The sequence below is a fragment of the Strix uralensis genome, chromosome 12, assembly GCF_047716275.1.
Source record: "Strix uralensis isolate ZFMK-TIS-50842 chromosome 12, bStrUra1, whole genome shotgun sequence".
NCBI classification, from domain to species: Eukaryota; Metazoa; Chordata; class Aves; order Strigiformes; family Strigidae; genus Strix; species Strix uralensis.
The window spans coordinates 2,267,794-2,288,571 of record NC_133983.1 but is presented as its reverse complement, the minus strand read 5'-3'; the positions used below and the strand labels follow the sequence as shown (position 1 = coordinate 2,288,571).

At 44.9% G+C, this 20,778-nt stretch overlaps 2 protein-coding genes across 3 annotated transcripts in view; one reads left to right on the top strand and one right to left on the bottom strand.

Annotated features, from left to right (window-relative positions):
• TSNAXIP1 (translin associated factor X interacting protein 1) overlaps window positions 1-615 on the bottom strand; it is a 28,459-nt gene extending 27,844 nt beyond the window's left edge. The window contains 2 exon segments of the mRNA XM_074881455.1: window positions 456-490; window positions 492-615. Of these exon segments, the coding sequence (XP_074737556.1) occupies window positions 456-490; window positions 492-566 (110 nt within the window). The 5' untranslated portion in view covers window positions 567-615.
• A 461-nt stretch (window positions 616-1,076) lies between these two features.
• RANBP10 (RAN binding protein 10) overlaps window positions 1,077-20,778 on the top strand; it is an 82,362-nt gene continuing 62,660 nt past the window's right edge. For both annotated transcript variants that reach the window (XM_074882117.1, XM_074882116.1), the window contains exons 1-2: window positions 1,077-1,303; window positions 2,242-2,353. In XM_074882117.1, the coding sequence (XP_074738218.1) occupies window positions 1,099-1,303; window positions 2,242-2,353 (317 nt within the window). In that variant the 5' untranslated portion in view covers window positions 1,077-1,098. The remainder of the gene's footprint in view (window positions 1,304-2,241; window positions 2,354-20,778) is intronic.

Here is a 20,778-nt window from a genome sequence, read left to right as displayed (position 1 = left end):
GAGGCAGATGCTCTGGTAAAAGAATGGTATGGAAAACAAGTAGTAAGGAGAGGCACTGCTTTCCAACCTATAACTATAAATAGTAACAATGCCAAGGTAAACGCTATAGGAGTCGCTGAACAAGGTCTTTGCTCCGTTGTGTGGCCCCTGCTAGAGAAGCGCCGTGTCCTGAAGTGCCGAGGGCAGTTCTTGAAAGCCTTCCCCACTCTTTATTTACATTTCCAGACGGGGTGCTGCGGTAAACCGTGTCCTGCCGCCCCCGGTCTGCTTTGGCGCCGACTCTCGGCGGGCAGGGCGGGGTGAACAGCGCCCGCGGCCTCCCAGCCCGTGCGTGTGGCAGTGCCGGGGAGGCACCACGGCCCCGCGGGAAGGGAAGGGCTCTGCTCGGCTCTCCCTGCCGGGCCCGGACGCTGATACCTCCCTCCCTCCCTTCCTTCCTTCGGCCCGGGCCTTACCCGCGCGGCGGAACGCGGCGCGCCGCCATGTCCTGCACCGCCCGCGCTGTTTACACCCGTCGCCATGGAGACGCTTCCCCCTGCCCCCAGGACCCTCTCGCGTGCCGCCATAGCTGCCCCGGCAGCGCCTGATGCACTGGTGCCGCTCGCCAGCCGCCGCAGCCCCGGCGCGGCCCGGTCCGGCCCCGCCCCGGCGGGAGGCGAGCTCTGCGGAGCGGCCGGGCCCGGGGCGAGGTCGCCGAAACGGCGCTGCCCGCCCCCTTCCTAGCGGGGCAACCGAAACCGGGCCCTGCGCGGAGGCGGCTGGCGGGCGCCGGCAGGCTCAGGGCGGCCCCGGGGCACCGCGCTGCCGCGGAGCACGCTGGGAGCGGGAGTTCCGCAGCCCGCGGCGCTCCGCGGGGCCGGGCGGACGGGACGACGCGTTTCCCAGCGTGCAGCGCGCCGAGGGGCGGGGCGGGACTTCGCGCGCGGAGCCTTTCGGGAGCTGTAGTCCCGGCGCGCGAGGGAGGCGCGCGGGCGCGGGCAGCGCGGACTCTGCTTCCCGTCGGGCAGCGCGGCCCCATTGTGGCCACGCTCGCAGCCCATTGGCTGGCGGCCGGAGCCGGGCCTCGCTCCCCGCCCGGTGACACAAAGCGAATCCAAGATGGCGGATGCGGGCGCGGGGAGCCTGCACGGGGGGGACGCGGCGCTGCCGTGCCCACCCGAGGAGCAGGAGCTGAGCCAGCGCCTCCGCCGCCTCTACCCCGCCGTCAACCAGGAGGAGACGCCGCTGCCGCGGTCCTGGAGTCCCAAGGACAAGTACAACTACATCGGCCTCTCGCAGGGCAACCTGCGCGTCCACTACAAAGGTGCCGGGCTGGGGCGGCGGCGCCGGGTTCGGCTTCGGCCTGGAGCGGGGCGGCCCCGGCGCGGCCCTTGGCCCGGTCGCTCCGCTGGGCCGGCAGCCTGGGTCTCCGCTGGGGCGGCCGCGGGTCTCGCAGCCCCGGGGGAAGCGGCGCCTCGACTGGGGAGCAGCGCGGGGGCGGGGGGTGCCGCCGAGCTCCGGCGGCGGGGCGGGATGCTCGTCGTGGGTGCTGTGGCTGGCCTCCAGCCCGGCGTGGGGTTTTCCTGGGCTGGGGAGGCGGAGGTGGGCTGGAGCCGAGGGCTCGCTTCCCGGTGGAGTGTGCTGCCTTATATAACGCTTTGCAGTGTCACCAGCTCGGGCCCGAGTGCGTCTGTGTAGCCAAATCGCCTATTTACTCTGTCATCCTGCTTAAAACTCGGCCAAGGGGTCGGATGGCATCGACACGCTGCACAACTGGGGCTTTGGCTCCTTGAGTTTACACAAAATAGATGCTCGCAGACTTCTAGGACTTGGGGAATCACACAGATGTTTTTCTTGCTCACTATTGGAGGCTGTTCTCCCTACCCACCCAGCGGAGAACTGATTATTCCTTTTCCTGCCTGGTTAGTAAACACTGATGTCATTCCCCTCTTGTGTAATCATTTTTTGTCCTCTGTTTGTGTACCTTGGTCTTCAAATTACATATGTGGGGAGGGGGAGAGGTAGTGCTGTGAGTCTCCTTCAGTAACTTCACAGTGAAAACTTAAAACTACAGTGCTCGTAGTGTAGGGATTGTTCATGGAGGTAGTGCAGGATTGTATATTCTAGTTCTCCAAAAAGTGTGCTTTAAATTGTTGAATGTATGCAGAAACAGATCCCTGCTGTATTCAAATAGTGATGTTTTAGATCCAAACGTGGGAGAGGTTAAATCCCATCAGTACTTACATTTCTGTTCTTTCCTAGGTCACGGTAAAAATCACAAGGATGCTGCCTCAGTCAGGGCTACGCACCCTATACCTGCAGCCTGTGGCATTTATTACTTTGAAGTGAAGATCGTCAGTAAAGGTAGAGATGGGTAAGTGCCTTATTCCAGTTCGGTGGTTGGTGATGTGTGTTTAGCAGTTCTGCTGTACTCTGACCTCCTTTCTGGAAGGGTTAGAGGTCCCATGGCTGCTGGGTGTAACAGGCAGGTACATCACGGGGAGGTGTTATTCTTTTGGTTAATAGATGTAAATGTGGTAGAATGCACTGGAAGCAAAGGCACTTACACAGCTGCTTTCTGTGCTGTTTGATATGAGCAGTTTTAAAAATCTAGGAAGCTTTGGGTCTTTTGGTGCAATTTGAAATAGTTTTTCCTCTTGTTAGCTAGATCTGCTCACTCAGATTTCTGGAATTATGATGCCTCAGAAGTGGAGTGAAATAGAAGGGAGGAACCCTTAATTTTGGACTTTTAGAGACATGTTTGCATGGTGAAGAGTAGCATAGCAGTACTTGAGCACTGGAAGGAGAACTTCTCAGACTGTGTTTTTTAGAAACCCCATATGCCTAATCAAGGAAAAGATGTTCAAAGAGAGGGAAATGGGATGATTGTGAACATAAGCTGGAATCTGCGCCGCTTCTGTCGTCTCTAGTCTAGGACCTGAATTTGGACTCAAGTCATGACCTCAGGATAGATTGCACCACAGAGCGTTGTGACAGTTAACAACTGTGGAAGCTTGGGAGGCTGTGCTGGAACCAGAATGCTAAATACGAGAACATTTTTTTCCCTGACATGATCATGTTTTTTGTGGTAATATTTAATATTGTAGGCTACTGCTGAGACTGCATTTGCCTTATCAGTCTGTGCTACTTTGAGCTGTAGCAAGTGGAAGAACTGCAAAAGCAGCAAATGCTATCAGTAGCATTAGAAGTGCCGTCCCTTACTAGGTGGCACCTCAGTGAACTGATCGGGTTCTGGATCTCATCCAGTCTTGTGGTCACTGTATTGGGCAGTATTTTGATCCAAGATGTAACTGAACCAGGATGTGTGTGGAGTTGCTTTAAAGCAATATTCAGGATGTTGGGAAATGTGGGAAAGCAATAAAGGGGCATTTCTAACAAGGCTTGGGTTTCTACTGCTAGTGTAAATTTAATAATCATTATGAAGGTGTTAGCCTGCTGTGTGTGTGTTTGGCATTTTTCATTGCTAAAGGATGAATATCACAGATATAACCACCCAGAAGGGAAAACCACACAGGAGAAGGTATTGAGTGTAATTAATTAATCCAGTCCTTCAAGAATAACATTAAACTCTGGCTGGTTTAGGGGTCTTGGGGAAGGTCAGGAAACATTCCTACTAAAAACCAAATTAAAGTCATAACTTCTTACTGTTGAATTTTTTTGCTGTCATTGTTGAATTGAGAAGTGGCCTATTTATAAAGGGACTTGCAAAGAACCTTGAATTATGCTGCATTTTGGCCTGTAATGATTATTAGGTTATCTGTGCAGAGGTGGATGCTGGGCTGAATGCTTTACAAACGCAGAGGGAAAAAAAAAGTCTTTATTCTTTCACTTCAGTGCCTTGGTGATTAACTGCTTGTCTGTTTTGAAACCCTGCACTTGATTAGTTTATGTAACTGCTAAAATTGAAATAATTTACAGTGAACTTCAAGACAATTTTCCAAAGAAATCACATTATGAAAGGTCACTGAGCAGCACTTAATCCTTACCATGTTCTAGATCAATCTTACAGGGAGATAATGGAATTTGCTGCTTGTTTCCCAAGATCAGAGTTTTCTATATTAATAGTTAATTTTGTTTTTTATTGTTGTTCTGGAATTACAGTTACTTTTCAGGAATACTTTAAAAGATACGGAACTGTGTGTATTAACATCCTACCAATACAAACATGAGATGTTGATAGCTATGATCTGAAGTCAGGGCAGTGGTGAGCCTTTGAGAGCTTGTCTGATGTCTCAGCTATTCCTATGCCTTGTTTTTATTTTGCTTCTAGAGAAAGCTCCAATTTTTATCTTGCACACTGTGGTGCTGGGGATTTGTAAATGTGAATTTGTATTGTAGCTGCTGTCTGTCTGTCACTTAAGAAGGTACTTCTGTGTGTCTCATCTTTCATAGTTTGAGGTCTGCCCACTGGAGGCTCGGTATGTTGTACTACTGAACTGCAGCAGAGATGTCTTTTCTTAAGAAGCTCTCCAGTGTTTATTACACCATGGTGGCTTCAGTTTAAAGGAATAAAAGACCAGAAATCTAAAGAAGGGATTGGAGGGAATGAAAGGGAAGTTTAAGTGGCCAAGCACACCCCTAGGAACTCAGCTGGAAGCCCTTTGGCAAGGGGAGAGGAAGAGGAATCTTTCTGAGCTCATTTCTAGAATGGGTACTTTGTGTGTAAGGTCTCTGCTCTGTAGCTTGTTATTTTATTTATGCTGTATGGAGTAGTGAGGTAAGGACTGTGTGATGTTACTTAATGTGTCTCTCTTGCTGGAGCTGTGATATATTTTAAACCTAAATGTGAAAAGCTGAGCGACTGGGTTTCAAAACAAGACTTACTCAAAAAATACTTTGGTGGAATGAATTTCAGGAAGTGTGCTTTGAGGAGTTCTGATTGATTTTGTTCAATAGCTCAAAGCTATCATCTTTCTGTGCTAATAATTGTTAGTGTAGCACTCTGCGCTCTGGTTAGATGCTGACAGTTTCTAATGAATGACAGAAACTAAGGTTGTAGGTAAGAAATGGGATAGAAGCTCCCAGTGGCTTCTACCAGAGATGTAAGAATCCTGGAGCTCACATGATGACTTTCCACAGCCTGACAAGAGATGTTGCCTGGATATGATATGCTGTGGTAAGAGAGTTCTTGAATTGGCATCAGTCAGTGCCAGTTCCAGATTGGTGGTGTCACCGTGGTAGAGAAACCTGAGCTATGGAGACAACTGAGGTATCAGTACCACATTTCTAACTTGCTCCCTTCTGTTACTTTCATTGGGCTGAGGTGATTTAAATCCAGTATGCTGTGGTTCTCTCCTTTGTTTCCTCCCAGCACATTGTATCCTAGCAGGAAAAACACACACCCTCACCTCCCTTCATTTTTCAGGCAGATAACTTTCTCTGCTCAGTTTTGCAAACCCCAGTGCAAGGGAAGAGGGAGATACTGCAACAGCACAGACACAAGTTGCTTTAGACTGCCACGGCACTGCACCAGTAGCTGGCAGAAAAGCTTCCTCTTCTGCGCTGTCTTTCTCCCCTGCCTTTTAATGCACCTGGTCTGTAAAGGTGCTTTTGTTAAAAAAGCTAATGAAATGATTTATGAAAACTCTCCCTTTACCATCACTAGTCTTTTCTGCCTTGGCATCGGTAAAATCTAGCTTGGTTTACTGGCAGATATTTCCAAGTAACTACAGCATGCAAAAAGTCCATTTGGTGCACTTAAACTTTTAAGATCTCTCAGTTTTTCTTAACTTTGGATCTTCTACTGCTCATGCACTGAGATGTAATCACAATCATCTGAGTTAAAGAAACATGATTCAGACTGGCTTTTAGCTGAATGGTGGTCATTTCTCATCCTGGTAGTTTTAGTCTTCATTGATAAGAGGTCATGTTTATTTACTGGGTTTGGTTTTTGTGGGTTTTTTTAGTGATGTATGGGTTGGGGTTTTTTCTTCATCTGGAAGAGGGGAGGCTGCCAGGCTACCATTGACGAGGAGGCTAGGTAACACACCACAAATCAGATCTGTCACACCAAATCAGATCTGGTCTGTTGTTTGTATTACTCTGTTCGGGGGAGATGGTTTTTATCCTTAGAGGGAGAGGAGAATTCAGTTTACAGCCTTTAGTTCCAGCTCTCCTCTTACCTCCTTGTCTGCGCTGAACACACAGGGAGTGGTTCCACAACACTTTAAGATGATATAAGTCAAGACAGTGGGATTCTGCCCTTCCATTTGCTGTATGTTTATGTGCCTCCCCTCATGCTGACAGTCTGCTACCTGGTCCTGTGGTGAGCTGGTTCAAGGAGATAACTGGTTTAAAGCTGGCCACATCAAAATAATTATGATTTTAACCTATTGGCATCACAGTCAGAGATTGCCTTTTTTTTTTAAGTTGAGGACTACTTTTCAGGGTTCACCCTGACATGGGTTGAAGGTGAGTCTGTAAAGGGATGGGCTGAGCTGGGAGAGGGAGGGGTAGGATTGCCACAGTGCTCATTTAGTTCCATTCAAAGTGTTGTTGAACAGTTTTGTCTTGCTGGGTACTTAATTCCTGAGCCATTGTGTGTGCGTCTCCTGAGTGTTGTCAACTGGAACAAAAGGGCAAGAGGCAGTGGGTCACAGGTTGTGGCAAGGGAAATGCCGGCTGGACGTAAGAAAGCATTTTCCTCGTGAAAATAGCTAAGCAGCAGAACAGGATGCCCAGAGAGACTGTGGCATCTCCCATCTTCAAATTTGCCTGGGCAAGGCCCCAGACTGCCTGATACAGCTTTAAGAGTTACTTATGCTTTGGGCAGAAGGATGAAGAAGGAAGGTCCCAGGGTCCCTTCCAGTCCAAACCTCCCCATGGTTCTCTGGGTGGAGTGCTTCCAGCATTCCTCAGATGAGCAGACTGGCAGAAATGTAAGTGACTCTTCTGTTTCTGAGCTGCCAGAAATAACTCATGCTTTTATCATGGTGGTGTTTATAACAGTTCAACCTTAACTATATTTGAAGCACCAGACTCTTATCCTCTCTTTCTCTCAAATACGTGTTTGTGTTTGCTGTTGATTTGTCAGCACATCTCACAGCTTCTGTTTCCCCATTAGATGATCTCTGCTTGGTAAACAGGAACAGTGTAAGACTCATCAGGGTAGGGCAGTCAACCCACAACTTGCAGGTTGTTGTGACTCAGGAGGACAGTTCATCTCTGCTGCCCTCTTTATGCTGGGGCAAGGTGAACTGTCTCATGGGTGCCAGTGCTTCTTCCTGACCACCATTTTGGTTTCTTGACCTGTTTTACCTCCCCCAGCCATGTGGTGGGTTGTGATGGAGCGTGGCTGGGGAGGACATCCCAGAAGCTGACCCTGATTGCGCACAGATTCCTGATCCTAACAAAAGTCACCTGTCCTGCAGCCTCTTCTCTGTTTCAGAGCTGCTCCTGGGAGAGACAGTCCAGCAACCTGGGTATTGCCTCTGCAGTGGCAGTTTGCTCTCGGCAGCTGTCTTTTCTTGTAATTGTTTGGTTTGGGATAGCAGCTTACTCACAGATACTTTGGAGTGCTGGCATTCTGCAGCGAGTCTGACCTCTCCTCTGCCTGTCCACAGCGGCTCTGTGTGCTCTGTGCAAACAGACAAGTATGGTCTGTGGGCACGGGAGGTGCCAAGTGGCACAGCCCTCTGTGCCAGGGGAGCCAGGCAGTTTCTTGAGGACTTTGAGCTGTCTCAGGAAGGCTGCTGAAAGAGTCAGGCTAGCTTTTCTTCTTGCCATGTTTTGTGTGTCTTTTTTTTAAAAAAATAAAAACCCCTTTCCTTTGTGCCAGCACTAGTGACTGTGTAATGAGCTGGATCCCATTAACTGTCTTTTTGCTGGATCAGTCCTTGGTACAGTGCTTTCTGTGTGCTGAGTGATGGAGGGGAGACCCAGAAGGGCAGAAGAGGGAGGGTGGGAAGACATGGGCAACAGGGTGTGTTGATACCCTTCTCCCAGCACCATTTTGGAGTTGCTTTGAGATGTGCAGCCTGTTGTCCAGAGATGTCGGTCAGCGCTAGCTTATGTTGTGGGCATTTTTCTGAGAGAGGGAGGAAAGAGAGCGGCCGAAGAGCTAATCTAGCTTAGTCCATACCATAGTTTATTTAAAATTTTCCTTTAGCTTTCATACACAAGGACACCATATCCCAGACTTAAAAATAGCTTAGTTTCTCCCTGACTGAAAAAGAAAAATAAAGGTCAGATGTATTGGTTGTTTAGCAGTCTTTACATTAGTATCAAGTAATCTGCCCCTCTCTTCCTCGCTTACATTTCTCCTTGCCAACTTTCCATTACTCTTCAGCATATGGTGAGTGTGATTGCTCTTTGAAAAGCCTTTTGCTTGTGTGCTCTAATGGTTTCCAGATGCTGACAGAAGGCCTGCCACAGAGAAGTGCTCTGACGTCGGTGGCTTTAATGGCACGGTTGTCTGTGTGCATCCATCGGCTGATTATGCTGCCGATACCTTATGTCACGCGTGTCTGGATGTGGCTGTAGGGAAGGCTAAGGGATATTCTGTGGGAACTGAGGATTTCTAGTGTCCGCCCGTGCTGTGTGATCCCTTATTTGTATCTGATAAGCCTGTAAATAATTGATTTCCTCCCCCTTTTTATTTTTCCCATCCTGGTTTCCAAGAATCCAAAACCAGCACAGAGAGGGGGTTGTTCTTCTGTTTGCAGGTATGTCTGCTTACTTTGAATTTATGCTGTTCCGCAGACATTCATTTGGACAAACCAACACATAAATAAATCCCCCCAAGTAGATTCAGTAAACAGTTCTCGCCTTGTTTCCATTTGCAGTCAGTCTTGCCCAAGCAAGTCTTGCTTGCTCAGCTACTGACAGATTGAGCTTTGGTGCTCTGAAGTGTAGAGACACTCTCATTTTCTGTGGAGGTTTCATGTCAATTGATGACATTTCATATGAGTTGTTATTTTTTTTGTTGTTGTTCTGCTAAACTCTTGCAAAAGGAAGTGATATTGAGAGCAGTTTTTTCAATGTAAAGCAAGTTGTGGTATTGGAATATCTGATTTGCAGTTGACAACTGTTTTTTTAATTGCCTTTTTCTTTTTAAATCAATGAAGTGGAAAGTGAAACTCAATGCTTTATAGCAGTATCATGGGCCCATCTATTGTAATGGTAGAATATCTATTTCTCATTACAATAATTTGTGAAATTAGGAAATGAAATGGAAGTAGTGTGCATTTAGGTCTGTGTCTGAAGTCTGAGATCTCCTAGGTCTCAGGGTGGGAACTTCTTTCTTTCTGTTAATTTTTTTTTGGCCAGTTAGAGTTGTGAGATTTTGCACAGTAAAGAAGAAAAACTTCAGAAAAAGTGTTTTGATTATATTTTGCTTTCTTTCTCCTCCCCCTCCTCCTGCTATTTCTGCATATCTGTCATAGAAAAAGTAGGAATATGGCAAAAGTTCAGTTGATTTTACTAGAGTTTACATCTTTAGAATATGTGTAAGACATTATTATGCTTCAGTTCTTCAGAATGTTTACAGTTAATAAATCAAACCATAGAATAATGGGAACTAATTATTTAAATGTTCCAGGCTTACAGATCTAAGCAATTCTCTGTTTAATAATTGTACAAGTTGCATAACTTTTTTCCTCACTTATGAAGCTCTGGGATGATGATAAATTCTTTAGTAGTTTATCTACTGTGAAGCTTGACTCTTTTTCTTCAGCTCTGCTACTGGCCCTGTAAAGCTGAATTGTGTTAACTGGACTGCACCACTAACTGCTTTTGTAAGAATGGGGCTTACATTGTACCTGTGGTATAAGACTGGATCTCTGCTTCCACACTATAGTTTCAATCCTAGAGCTGCGATCTTTCTTTTTTTAAGAGTTCTTTGAATTCATGATCTCCACATCTAGCCTTTGTTCCTTGTTGTGGAGCTGTCAGCATGTAAAGATAGGGAAATTCAGAGTGTGTTGCTTTCCTGGTGCTCACCCTAACTCTGGCTATCTGTCACTCTTTAAAAGAGAGAAAGTATTCTTAGTTCATAAATACATCTAGCAAAACTTTCTGTGTTACTTTTTCTATGTTTTCCACACAATTAAAAAAAATAAATCTTCTGTAAAGATTGCAGTTATTTCTTTCTATAATTTCATGAACACTTGTGTTAGCAGGTAAATCTTCCTTTCATAAGAATTGTTACCATCCATTTCCTGATTGAAGCCTAAACCAGAGCAAATTAGCATGTAAGGATGGGAGAATACCTCTTAAGAGAACCTGCTACCTGACAGCGGAGTGTTTTCTTCTGATTTGGGTATTGCATTTATATTGTTCCCTCTATTTCTTAGTGGAGAAAACAGGAACTCAAGCTGCTGTTTGAAGCTGACTGTGTTATGATGGACTGAAATGCAAGATTAGTCTTCAGTGTGAAACTTGTAGTCTTTATATGACTTGCCCACTTTTGGATGCTTTTGTTAGATATTTGTGGTACCTCTAGTGTCTGTCTTTACTGTTCTCTAGGCTTTGTTCATGCCAGGAAAAATGGCATGTTGCTTAGACTGGCAGTCAAACAGTCTTAAGTCCATTCAGTCGTGGAAACCTTTTAACTTCCCTAATATATTGGATAAAAATTTTCAGCAGCTCTGAACAGTGCATTTGAAAATGAGGTTTATTAATCAGCAGGACAAACTGAACAAAAATTCTTCTTATTCAATTGGGTGTAACCAGAATAATTAATCAAAGAATTAATATCAGTAATGCGTTATGCTGTTCCCAGATTGAATGCACCACTTGCCACTGACATGGTTTATGTGAGCTTTGTTGAATACCAGCTGGCTTGTTTGCCGAGTCAGCTGTCAAGAGTGGAAGGTCTAAAGTTGGAAAACTAAGTTGGTGGGACACCTTGGCTTCAGATAGGGTTGGTTTCAACCACAGTTATTGGAGGGTTTGGGGTCCTGTTGGATGTGATGGTGATTGAGGTAGCAGATGGAGAAGTTGGTTATTCTGGCCAGATCCAAGTGGTGATTTTAGCCTGGTGAGGCTTGTATTATGCCTTTTCTTTCTTAAATGGTGCCCAAGTCAAGTCTTCATCTGTGATCTGTATTTTTCTGTCTTTCAGTATTCCTACATGTATTGCTAATATACGTCATCAGTCTTTTCCCTTCTTGAAGGTAACTCAGAAGAAGCTCAGATTTGATCCTTCCTACAGCTCACCAGTTGAACATGATCCTGAAATTGCAGGGCAGCTGGGAATCTGATACTTCAGTCTAGCAAAAATAGGTTTTTTTGTTCTTCCTCCGTAGTTTTGTATTTACCCATAAACAGACTGAGAAGATGTGTTGTTACCAGACTGCTGCCTCTTAATTTTGTTCTGCTCTCTCACTTTCTCTTCCGTGCTCTTTGGCTTTTAGAGCTCCTTTGCCTTTCTAAGGGCTGATGTGCAGTGAATTCCTCCATGCCTCAGGATACTTGTAGTTGTTGTTAACAAACTCTTAAGAATTTTATTTTCTTGCCTTTATCTACTTTTTTTCAGCCTTGCATTATTTCTCTTTACTGACCTCTGCTTGGGGAATTGGGATTCTTTCTGGAACCCGTCAGTGCTATTTCTGAAGCAGCATTACAGAACAGCACAATATCCATGAATAAAACCAGAACCTCTTCCACTTTAGAGATTCATTATATTCTATTATGAAGTAGTTCCAAAATATTTATTGTTAGACTGAGGAGTCATACAGTTGGAATCCAGTATTCTATGTGCCATAGGTAATTTTTTTAGGCAGATGTAACTTGTTTTTTCACTGCCTTAAAATAACATGCCCCTTCCCCCACCGTAACTGCAACAATGTGGTTTCAGGTGGTAAATTGATATGGGTTATCATTTCTCACCACTCTTTAAACCTGGCATGAAGTTAGGGCCTATCTCAGACAGGAAGAATGATAGTTCAGAGCTTTGCACGAGAGACTATGGAAGTCTGAAATGCCATCAGCGTGATGGGGTGTATTATTAATCTCAAACTTAATAATTTAGCTTGATTATCTTAGACTTATCAGTGTGTGTTGAAAGAGTGGGATGCATGATAGCTGGGAGGACAGGATTCCTACCAGATAGGTGTGGTTATTAGAAAAAATTGCAGGATGCAGTAAGCCTTTGAATCACAAACTCACCTCTGGAAGAGAGGAACAGCCCTTGTTGAACTCGTGGCTCAGCTGGGTTGTTTGGTCTTGGCTGAGCCACGTAATAAAATGCCAATCCTGGGAATTCCTATGTGTGTTAGTGATATTGTTAGCTCACTAACAGAGCAGGGAACGACTGACTGCTTTACTGGAAGTCATGGCCTACAAAACAAATTATTTAATGTCTCTGTTTTTAACTCCTTTAAGTGTGGGCCTTGGTGTACCTTGGCATACACAGTAAAGCGTGCTCTAAGGAGAGACTTACTGGTTACTGCTGTTGGAGTTACTGGTACAGTAAAGAAGAATTCTAGGCTTGTGACCATTAGATAGCCAACCGATGCTAAACTGATGTGGTTTTCCACCTTTGTTTCCCCAGCTTTCAGATGGGATGAATTTTGTCTGCCTTCTAGGTAACCTTCACAGGCACTTAGAGGAGCCGCATGGGTTGTTTCACCATCCCCACTTGGTACCTTTCAGCAGAAATAAATAAAGGGCAACCATAATATCTTTCTTTTCATGGCACAGCCTTAATAAATCTGGTCTGCTAATTGTCAGAACTAGCATTTGAGATGAGTATTCTTTCTAAGTTTCTTGGAGGAAGTCTTGTAGATTTTTATTTTTGGGTAAAGAAATGCCTCCTTCTTTGTATACTGTTCTGGTCCAGTTACAACCATGGACTAATTGCTTTCTCCCTCCTTCTGCTCCACCTTTATTTTGCATATAGCAATGCCTCCCAAGTGCTGGGTGCTTTCCAGGCATTCAAAGGGAGATGCTCTTTGCTCCCGGGATCCTTGAAACTGAAGAATGTAAAGGATGGGTATATATCAGTTCTGTTGCTGTGTTCTCTGTTCTACCAAGGAGTTCTTCATTCCTGCACTTGAAAAGCCAAATAGATGCAAGTGCTGGAATTTCAGCCTTAGCTACTTGCTGTCAAAGGGCAGGTCTGTTCTTAAATTTTTCTGCTGAGTTCATGTGGATTTTTGTGGGTTGCTCACACAGAGTAGCTTCAGACTAGCCAAAAAACATTTCTTACATTGACTTTTTGGCAGGCTCTCTGGGTATTATGTTTGCTCCGAAGAAACATCTTTTGACTTGAAGTATTGCTTGTCACAGGGGTAGATTCCCCTTCTGGGGACAAACTAAACGCAGCCATCAGTGTACTCCTCAACTTATATGACTGTAACGCTTAGAACAGCCTCTTTAAGAGATCCCTTTGTTTGAATTAAGGTTAGTCAAATATTGTCACTCCTGTGAAATAACTTTTCTTGTAGCTTTTTGGATTATTTCTGCCCAGTAACAATATATAATGCTTCCTGGCTGAGTTGGTAAATCAGATCTTTTGTATCTTTAAGAGTTAAATTTTAATTTAGAAGTACAGTCACCATTTGGGCTCTTTCCATCTCTTTTTCAGGGAAAGTTTTATTGGCAGAAGTAAATCAAATTTTATATATATTTTTTTAAATATACAAATTTAAGTGCAATTTTGAAAATATCTGCACTGCAGAATCCATCACACAAGTTCTTTTAGGAGCCAGAAATGAATGCTGTCCTATTTAAATGTCACTGTGCTGGAGTAGCATACATACCAATGTTTACTGCTGAAGTACTTGGGAACTGGGGGAGGGAACCAAAATGCCTTCTCTTTCAACTTAATCTTACCATGGTGCTGTATGATCTAGAGGGGAAAAATACTGGCAATCCCGCTGGTTGTGTGCTGTGCAGAGGGGGGGGGGTGTGTGTGTGGAGCCAGCATCTTTTGGCATGAGGGTCCTTCATTCATCTGCTGTGGCCAAGGAGAGCCAGTGCCTGGATAAAAGAGGCAGAGCTGATGTTATGGCTGGTGGGAAGGGTGACTGATTCAGTCTATTCAAATTTTAAAAAGCCACCAGTATTGACTGGGCAGGGCTGAGGTGCACAAGAAGTCTGGAAAAAATTGGTGCTATGGTAACTGCCGAGGCTGCTGGTGAGTGGAAACAAGACTGTTCTGATTGAATCACTAGCATGTGTCTGCGTTTATTTTTGTCTGTCTGCTCTATTTGGAATTGATCTACTGATGCAGCATTTTTGAAGCTTCTGATCAGGTGTGGGGGACAGTTCCAAGTATTCAGTGTTCACTGCTGAGAAGATGGTTTAGGAGGTCACTTTTGCCTGGCTTTAGTTAAGGAATATAATGTTACCCAAAACCCTAAAAAAAGACTTTATTATTTTTTCCTGTTTGAAAGTGGGTGCTAATGTTTCTCCACATCATCTTCTAAGAGGCTCTTTGAATCCCTCAAAAAGGGTCTCCAGTTCATGGATACCCCATATGGAGTCTGTCCACACCTGAAACATCTAAAACCAGGGATGATACAGACAGGCAGACTCTATAGAGTTTATGTTGAATGATACTGAATATTATAATCATTTAAAAAAAAGCAGTACGTTGTGCTTAATGATGTCCATAAATACTGTTTTAGCTAGTTTTGAATTTGTTGTATACACAAAACTGGTTTGGAAGATTTGAAATCAAGCAAGTGAGAAGCTGTTCTGCATCAATAAGTTCAGAAAGCAGCTGATGCTTGTGGTGGTGGAATTGAAGATGAATTTTTTTTTTCTCAATTTTCAAGAGAATAGAGTGAGTTTTAATCTGAGGCTTTGTAGGTCTCAAAGCTCATTTCATCCATCACTACTGATACGTTAATTGATAGTAGATGGGGAAAGCAAAATAGCTAGTGTCTTCTAAAACAACAGCCAGCATTCAAGTGTGTGACAATTTAGAGTTCTGGATATAAGCTGTAGGCTGTGGAGTTGAAACCCAGCATGGTGAGAAAGTCTTATTTTAGGTTGTCTGCAAATTCTGTGTATAGTTCTACAGTCATTATGGTCTTATTTTTAAAGTTTGTCTTAAGCTTTAAATAGGAGTGTAAGTTGAAGAGCAAAATTTTGTGAACTGGGAAGGCTTGTGGTCATGTTAGTGTGGTGTGGTTTTTTTTTTCCTTCAGTGACACATTTCCAAAGTGTTGTGTGTCTAGATTAAAGTGTAATCTTAAGTTTAGAATTTCTGGATTTGTAGTACTTGCTTTTTATAAAAATACAAGCTTCTAGCCCTAATTCATAGCTGTGTTGTCTGAACATGGGAAGACACTATTGTATGCGTTTTTGCCCTTGGTTGTGTGCATGGGATTTGCTGCAGTACGCAGAAGGAGGAGGATGAATCTGCATAGAAAATAATAAAATTAAGCAGGATAAACTGAAGTGGGAGGTGACCTATTTTATCAGAGTTCAGCAATTATGTTGTTTCTTGTAATTTCCAACAGTTTGCTTAGTATTGCCACTTTTACGGTGGCAATGCAGTGCAATGACACAAGAGGTGGGGACAGAAAGGAAGCCATCAAAATACTGCCGCCATGATTCTGATGGAGCTGTGCATCACGGATGTGTGCAGAAGTAGTGTCCACTCTCTCTGTTAAATTCCAGGTGTGTTAAGATCAACAGCAGCAGAAGTAGAGGCAGAGGAACAGGCAAGCACCCCTGGGCAGTAGGGAGGGATGGAGTTGGTCAGTGGAGCTGTGCTGTATGACACTGAAACTAAGGATGCTGACACCACCACACGATGAAGCTGCATAGCAGAGGCAAAGTGGCCACAGTTTTATGGTGTTTCACCTTCAGCTCTGCCAAATAGATCAGGACATAAGAAACATCTCCTATGTCAAGAGGCATGTCCTGCTCATTGAACAAAACTTAGCAGCTGCCAGCAAATCCAAGAGATCTTGGGCTTGCTAACATGAGCAGGAGAAGGTGGTGGGGATGGTTCTGCCATAGTGATTGATTGGTCTGCTCCTCGACAGATTTTTGCTAAGTGTTTTCGGGCCTGCCAGTGTCAGGACTAAGCGCTCTGGTATTATTGCACCAGGCTTAGATGGTGCCTTTATTGTGTGTTCAAACAATTTGGGACCTTGAATCACAGCTCTCCTGCGGCTTGAACAATTGGCAGAGGTGGCACTTCTCACTGCTCTCTGAAGCAATATAGACCTGGAATGTAGTTCTAGCTGTGGACTGTGATCCTGACTGCTCATGCACAGAGCTGAAAAAAAATCAAAGCGACAAAACCCAACATGTAGCAAGGAAAACTCAGTAGCTGCACAGGGTTCCAAACTCAGTAGGAATAAGAAAATAGAAATGCTAACAAACATGCTGTCTTATCTACCAGTGTGCCAGGAAGGTGGTGAGGAAGAGCTGGAGCACTCCCTGCAGATACAGGGAGAAATCTTCCATATTGTGCCTGGAAGGCTGTGAACATACCCTTAAAATTCAGTTTATTCTTTATAGATGTGTGTATGTCACACGACTATGTGAGAGTAAATTTTTAGATGCCATGAATCATAGACTGGTTTGGGTCCAAAAGACAATTTAGTACCAACCCCCCTGCCACGGGCAGGGACACCTTCCACTAGCCCAGGTTGCTCAAAGCCCCGTCCAACCTGGCCTTGAACCCTTCCAGGGAGGGGTCAGCCACAGCTTCTCTGGGCAACCTGTGCCAGTGTCTCACTGCCCTCACAGTAAAAAATTTCTTCCTTATATCTAATATCTACCCTCTTTCAGTTTAAAGCCATTACCCCTTGTCCTATCCCTACACTCCCCAATAAAGAGTCCCTCCCCAGCTTTCCTGTAGCCCCCTTTAAGTACTGGAAGGCCATGATAAGGTCTTCCTGGAGCCTTCTCTTCCCTGGGCTGAACCCCCCCAACTCTCTCAGCCTGTCCTTACTGGGGAGGTGCTCCAGCCCCCTGATCATCTTCACGGCCTTGTCTGGACTCTCTTGAGAAGGTCCATGTCCTCCTTACGTTGGGGGCTCCAGGGCTGGATGCAGTACTCTAGGTGGGGTCTCACGAGAGCAGAGCAGACCACCTCCCTCAACTTGCTGGCCACACTTCTCTTGATGCAGCCCAGGATGCTATTGGCTTTCTGGGCTGCAAGCACACATTGCTGGCTCATAGTCACTTTTCCATCCACTCCCAAGTCCTCCACAGGGCTGCTCTCAATCCTCTCTTTTCCCAGCCGGTATTTGTGTATGGGATTGTCTTGACCCATGTGCAGGACCTTGCACTTGGCCTTGTTGAACTCCATGAGGTTTGCACGGTCCCACCTCTCCAGCCTGTCCAGGTCCCTCTGGATGGCACATCCCTTTGCTCCAGTGTGTTGACCACACCACACAGCTTGGTGTTGTCAGCAAACTCGGTGAGGGTGCACTCAATCCCACTGTCATGTTGCTAACAAAGACGTTAAACAGCGCCAGTCCCAACACCGACTACTGAGGAATCCCACTCATCACTGCTCTCCACTTGGACATTGAGCCGTTGACCGCAAGTCTTGGAGTGCAACCATCCAGCCAATTCCTTATGCACTGACTGGTCCATTCATCAAATCTGTGTCTCTCCAATTTAGAGTCAAGGATGTCATGTGGGACAGTGTCAGATGCTTTGCTCGTATCCAGGTAGATGATGTCAGTTGCTCTTCCCTTATCTACCAGCACTGTAACCTCATTGTAGAAGGCCACCAAATTCATCAGGCACAATTTGCCTGTAGTGAATCCATGTTGGCTGTCACCAGTCACCTCCTTATCTTCCATGTGACCTAGCAGAGTTTCCAGGAGGATCCCCTCCATGATCTTTCTGGGCACAGAGGTGAGACTGACTGGCCTGTAGTTCCCTGGGTCCTTTTTATTTCTATTTTTAAAAATGGGGTTATGTTACTCTTTTCCAGTCAGCAGGAACTTTGTCAGACTGCCATGACTTCTCAATTATGGCTAGTGGCTTAACCGCTTCATCTGCCAGTTCCCTCAGGACCCGTGGATGCATCTCATCAGGTGCCATGGACTGGTGCACCTTCAGGTTCCTTAGATGGTCTTGAACTTGATCTTCTACAGTGGGGGGGTGCTTCGTTCTCCCAATTCCCACCTTTGCCTTCTGTATCTTGGGTGGTGTGGCTGGAGCACTTGCCAGTGAAGACGGGTGAAAAAGTCGTTGAGTACCTCAGCCTTCTGCATGTCCCAGGAGACCAAGTCTCCCTTTTCCTTCCAGAGAGGGCCCACATTTTCCCTAGTCTTCCTTTTATCACCGACAGCTTTGGAGAGGCTAGTCAGGGAACTCATGAGAAGGGATGTAACTTCTGACTCATGCTCTGAGCAGTGCAGAAAATGTTTACAAAAAACAGTTGTTTATAACTTTCTCTGCATCACTGACCATAAGTACTCATGTTTAGCATCCTTTGAGAAGCACTATAAAAAGCCCCTCAAATCCTACCGCTTCAGTGTTCATAAAAAACCCACTACCCAGCAGCAAAAAAGCCAGAAACAAACCTACATAGATTGAAGAAGCTTGTTTAAGAAGAGTTAATAAAAAGATTCAATCAGAAAGGTAAATGCTTTCAGATGGTATGGAGACTGTTTAAGGAGACATCATATTGGAGGATCAGAGTAAAAGTGTGTGAACTAATGGAGAGACTCAAAATGACCTGACAGTTGACATAACTAGACATGAGGGTGAGAGAGGGTATGGATTCACCCTCCAAAAGTTGAAATTTTATTAGATGAGAAAAATGGAAAGAACAAACTTAAGTTTAAAAAAAATCTCAATAAGGTTGAACAAAATGACTTGAGGGACATCTGGCTCAAGGTCTGAAATGTTAAGAGTATTTTTCCCAGCAAGCTGGAGAGTCTGTAAAACCAAGAGGTGATTCAGGAGAAACTTTTATGAAGGGCTCTGAAGAGGTAGGAAAGTTTAGAGGCTCCCAAATGCAAGTGTTGGCATTTAAGCCAGGATTATCTGGCTCAAATCAAAGAGTTAATACAATAACAATGTAATTTGTCGATAAAACACATGCCAATCTTTGTTTTTAAATTATTATCTGGTTCCTGTTGAAGGGTTAATACAACAGTGTTATTTATCCATAAAACACCAGGAAGAATGAAACATCTGAGCCATTAACTGTGGCGTGTGATGTTTAAAAAGACTTGATTAGAGAGATGTGTGTGGCTTTTTTTTTTTTAAAGGATCCAAAGGAATGAATCACATAGTGCTTTCTTCTAGTCCCTTCTATCCTTGAGATCTCTACATCAGAGCTGAACCTTCCTTCTTGCTTTTCTTTAAGTGGACACTAGGTTCAGGAGCCCTTCAACTGAAGAGCTGAAGAGCTCCTGTTGACGTACCAGGCAGCAGTCATCGTGGCGTGTTCTGCAGATCAGGAACCGGTCTTTCCTGGATGATCCTTGATGACTAGGAATAAAGCTGCATTCAGCTGTTATGATCAGATCAGGACTTCACTCATGGTGTGTGCGCGTGCCTCAGGAAGTTCTGTCTTTTCTCAACTTGGTTGATATGCTGCTTTATGCACTGCTAGTCAAGAGTTTGCTGCCTGTCAGCAAAACTATCCTGAAGTCAAGATATCATTGAATAATTTAAGTCGGAAAGGGTCTCTGTAGGTCACCCGGTTCAGTTCCCCACTCAAAGCAGGGCCAACTTCAAAGTTAATTAGGTTCCTCAGGACAAGGTGCAGTCAAGCTTTTACTGTCTCTGAGAGTGGAGATGCAGTAGCATTTCTGGGCCCTTCTTCCAGAGTTTGATCACCCTCATGGTTAAAATATTTTTAGTAATGTCTAATTGGAGTCTTCGTTGTTACACCTTGTCTCTTGTTTATGATGATTTGGGGGGGTGCGGTGTGTGTCTGAAATCTTGCTCCACCTTCCCTGTACTCTCCCATTAGGTAGCTGAGGACAGCAATGAGATCCCCGCTTTGTCTTTTGTTATTAAGACTAAACAAATACCTTTCCCTCAGTGTGTCCTCATACATCATGTGGTTTGAGTCCCCTGTCTTTTGCTGCACTCACTCCAGCTTGTTACTCTTCCTTGTGTTGGAGATCCCCAAACCAAATAGGATACTCACAGGTGCTGAATAGAGAGGACCAAATCCCTTCCCTTGACCTGCTGCCTGCACTCATAGAATGTGGTTGGTGGGAGGAGTTCTTCTTTATTGTGTTGTTTAATCATGGTGGTCTTCCCCCCAACTCTTTCTTCTGCCCCCCCGCCTTCTTTTTCTTGGCTTTCCCAAATCTCAAGTCACAGGTATTTGACCTGAGCCTGTAATATGATGTCTTTATCCCATGTCTGTGTTCCTGCAAGCATTTCTCTTAACCTTGGTCTTTTATCACTTAAACCGGTTACTAGTTTGTGAGGCAACTTTCTTTTTATACTAAGATACTTTCTTTAAGATCTTCTGGTGAAGGACCTTATCAAAATCTCGCTGTGTTCAAGCAGTGTTAATTTGCTTATGGTGCTCCAGAATTTTTTCTGTCCTTTTCACGGCGGTTGTTGATGCTGGACGGCCTTGGGTGGGGGTGTTTTGCAGGTCATATTTGCTAACTTAATAGGGAAGTGGAGACCAGCAGTTGATCTCTGTTCATAAAAAGCTGAGCACTTTCACTGAGAGCTAAGATCAGAATAGTGACTAACTGCTGTTGTCTTAGCTGATAATTGCCATGATGTTGTCCTTCTCTCCATCCAGGTGCATTTCAAAGGAGTTCCTAGGCCAAAGACAAAACAACATGTTCCCCTCTGGACTCTGTGTGCAACAAAGGTGCTAGCAGTATGGTATCCCTCCTCAGATGAAACAGGTCTTTCTTGCTGTTT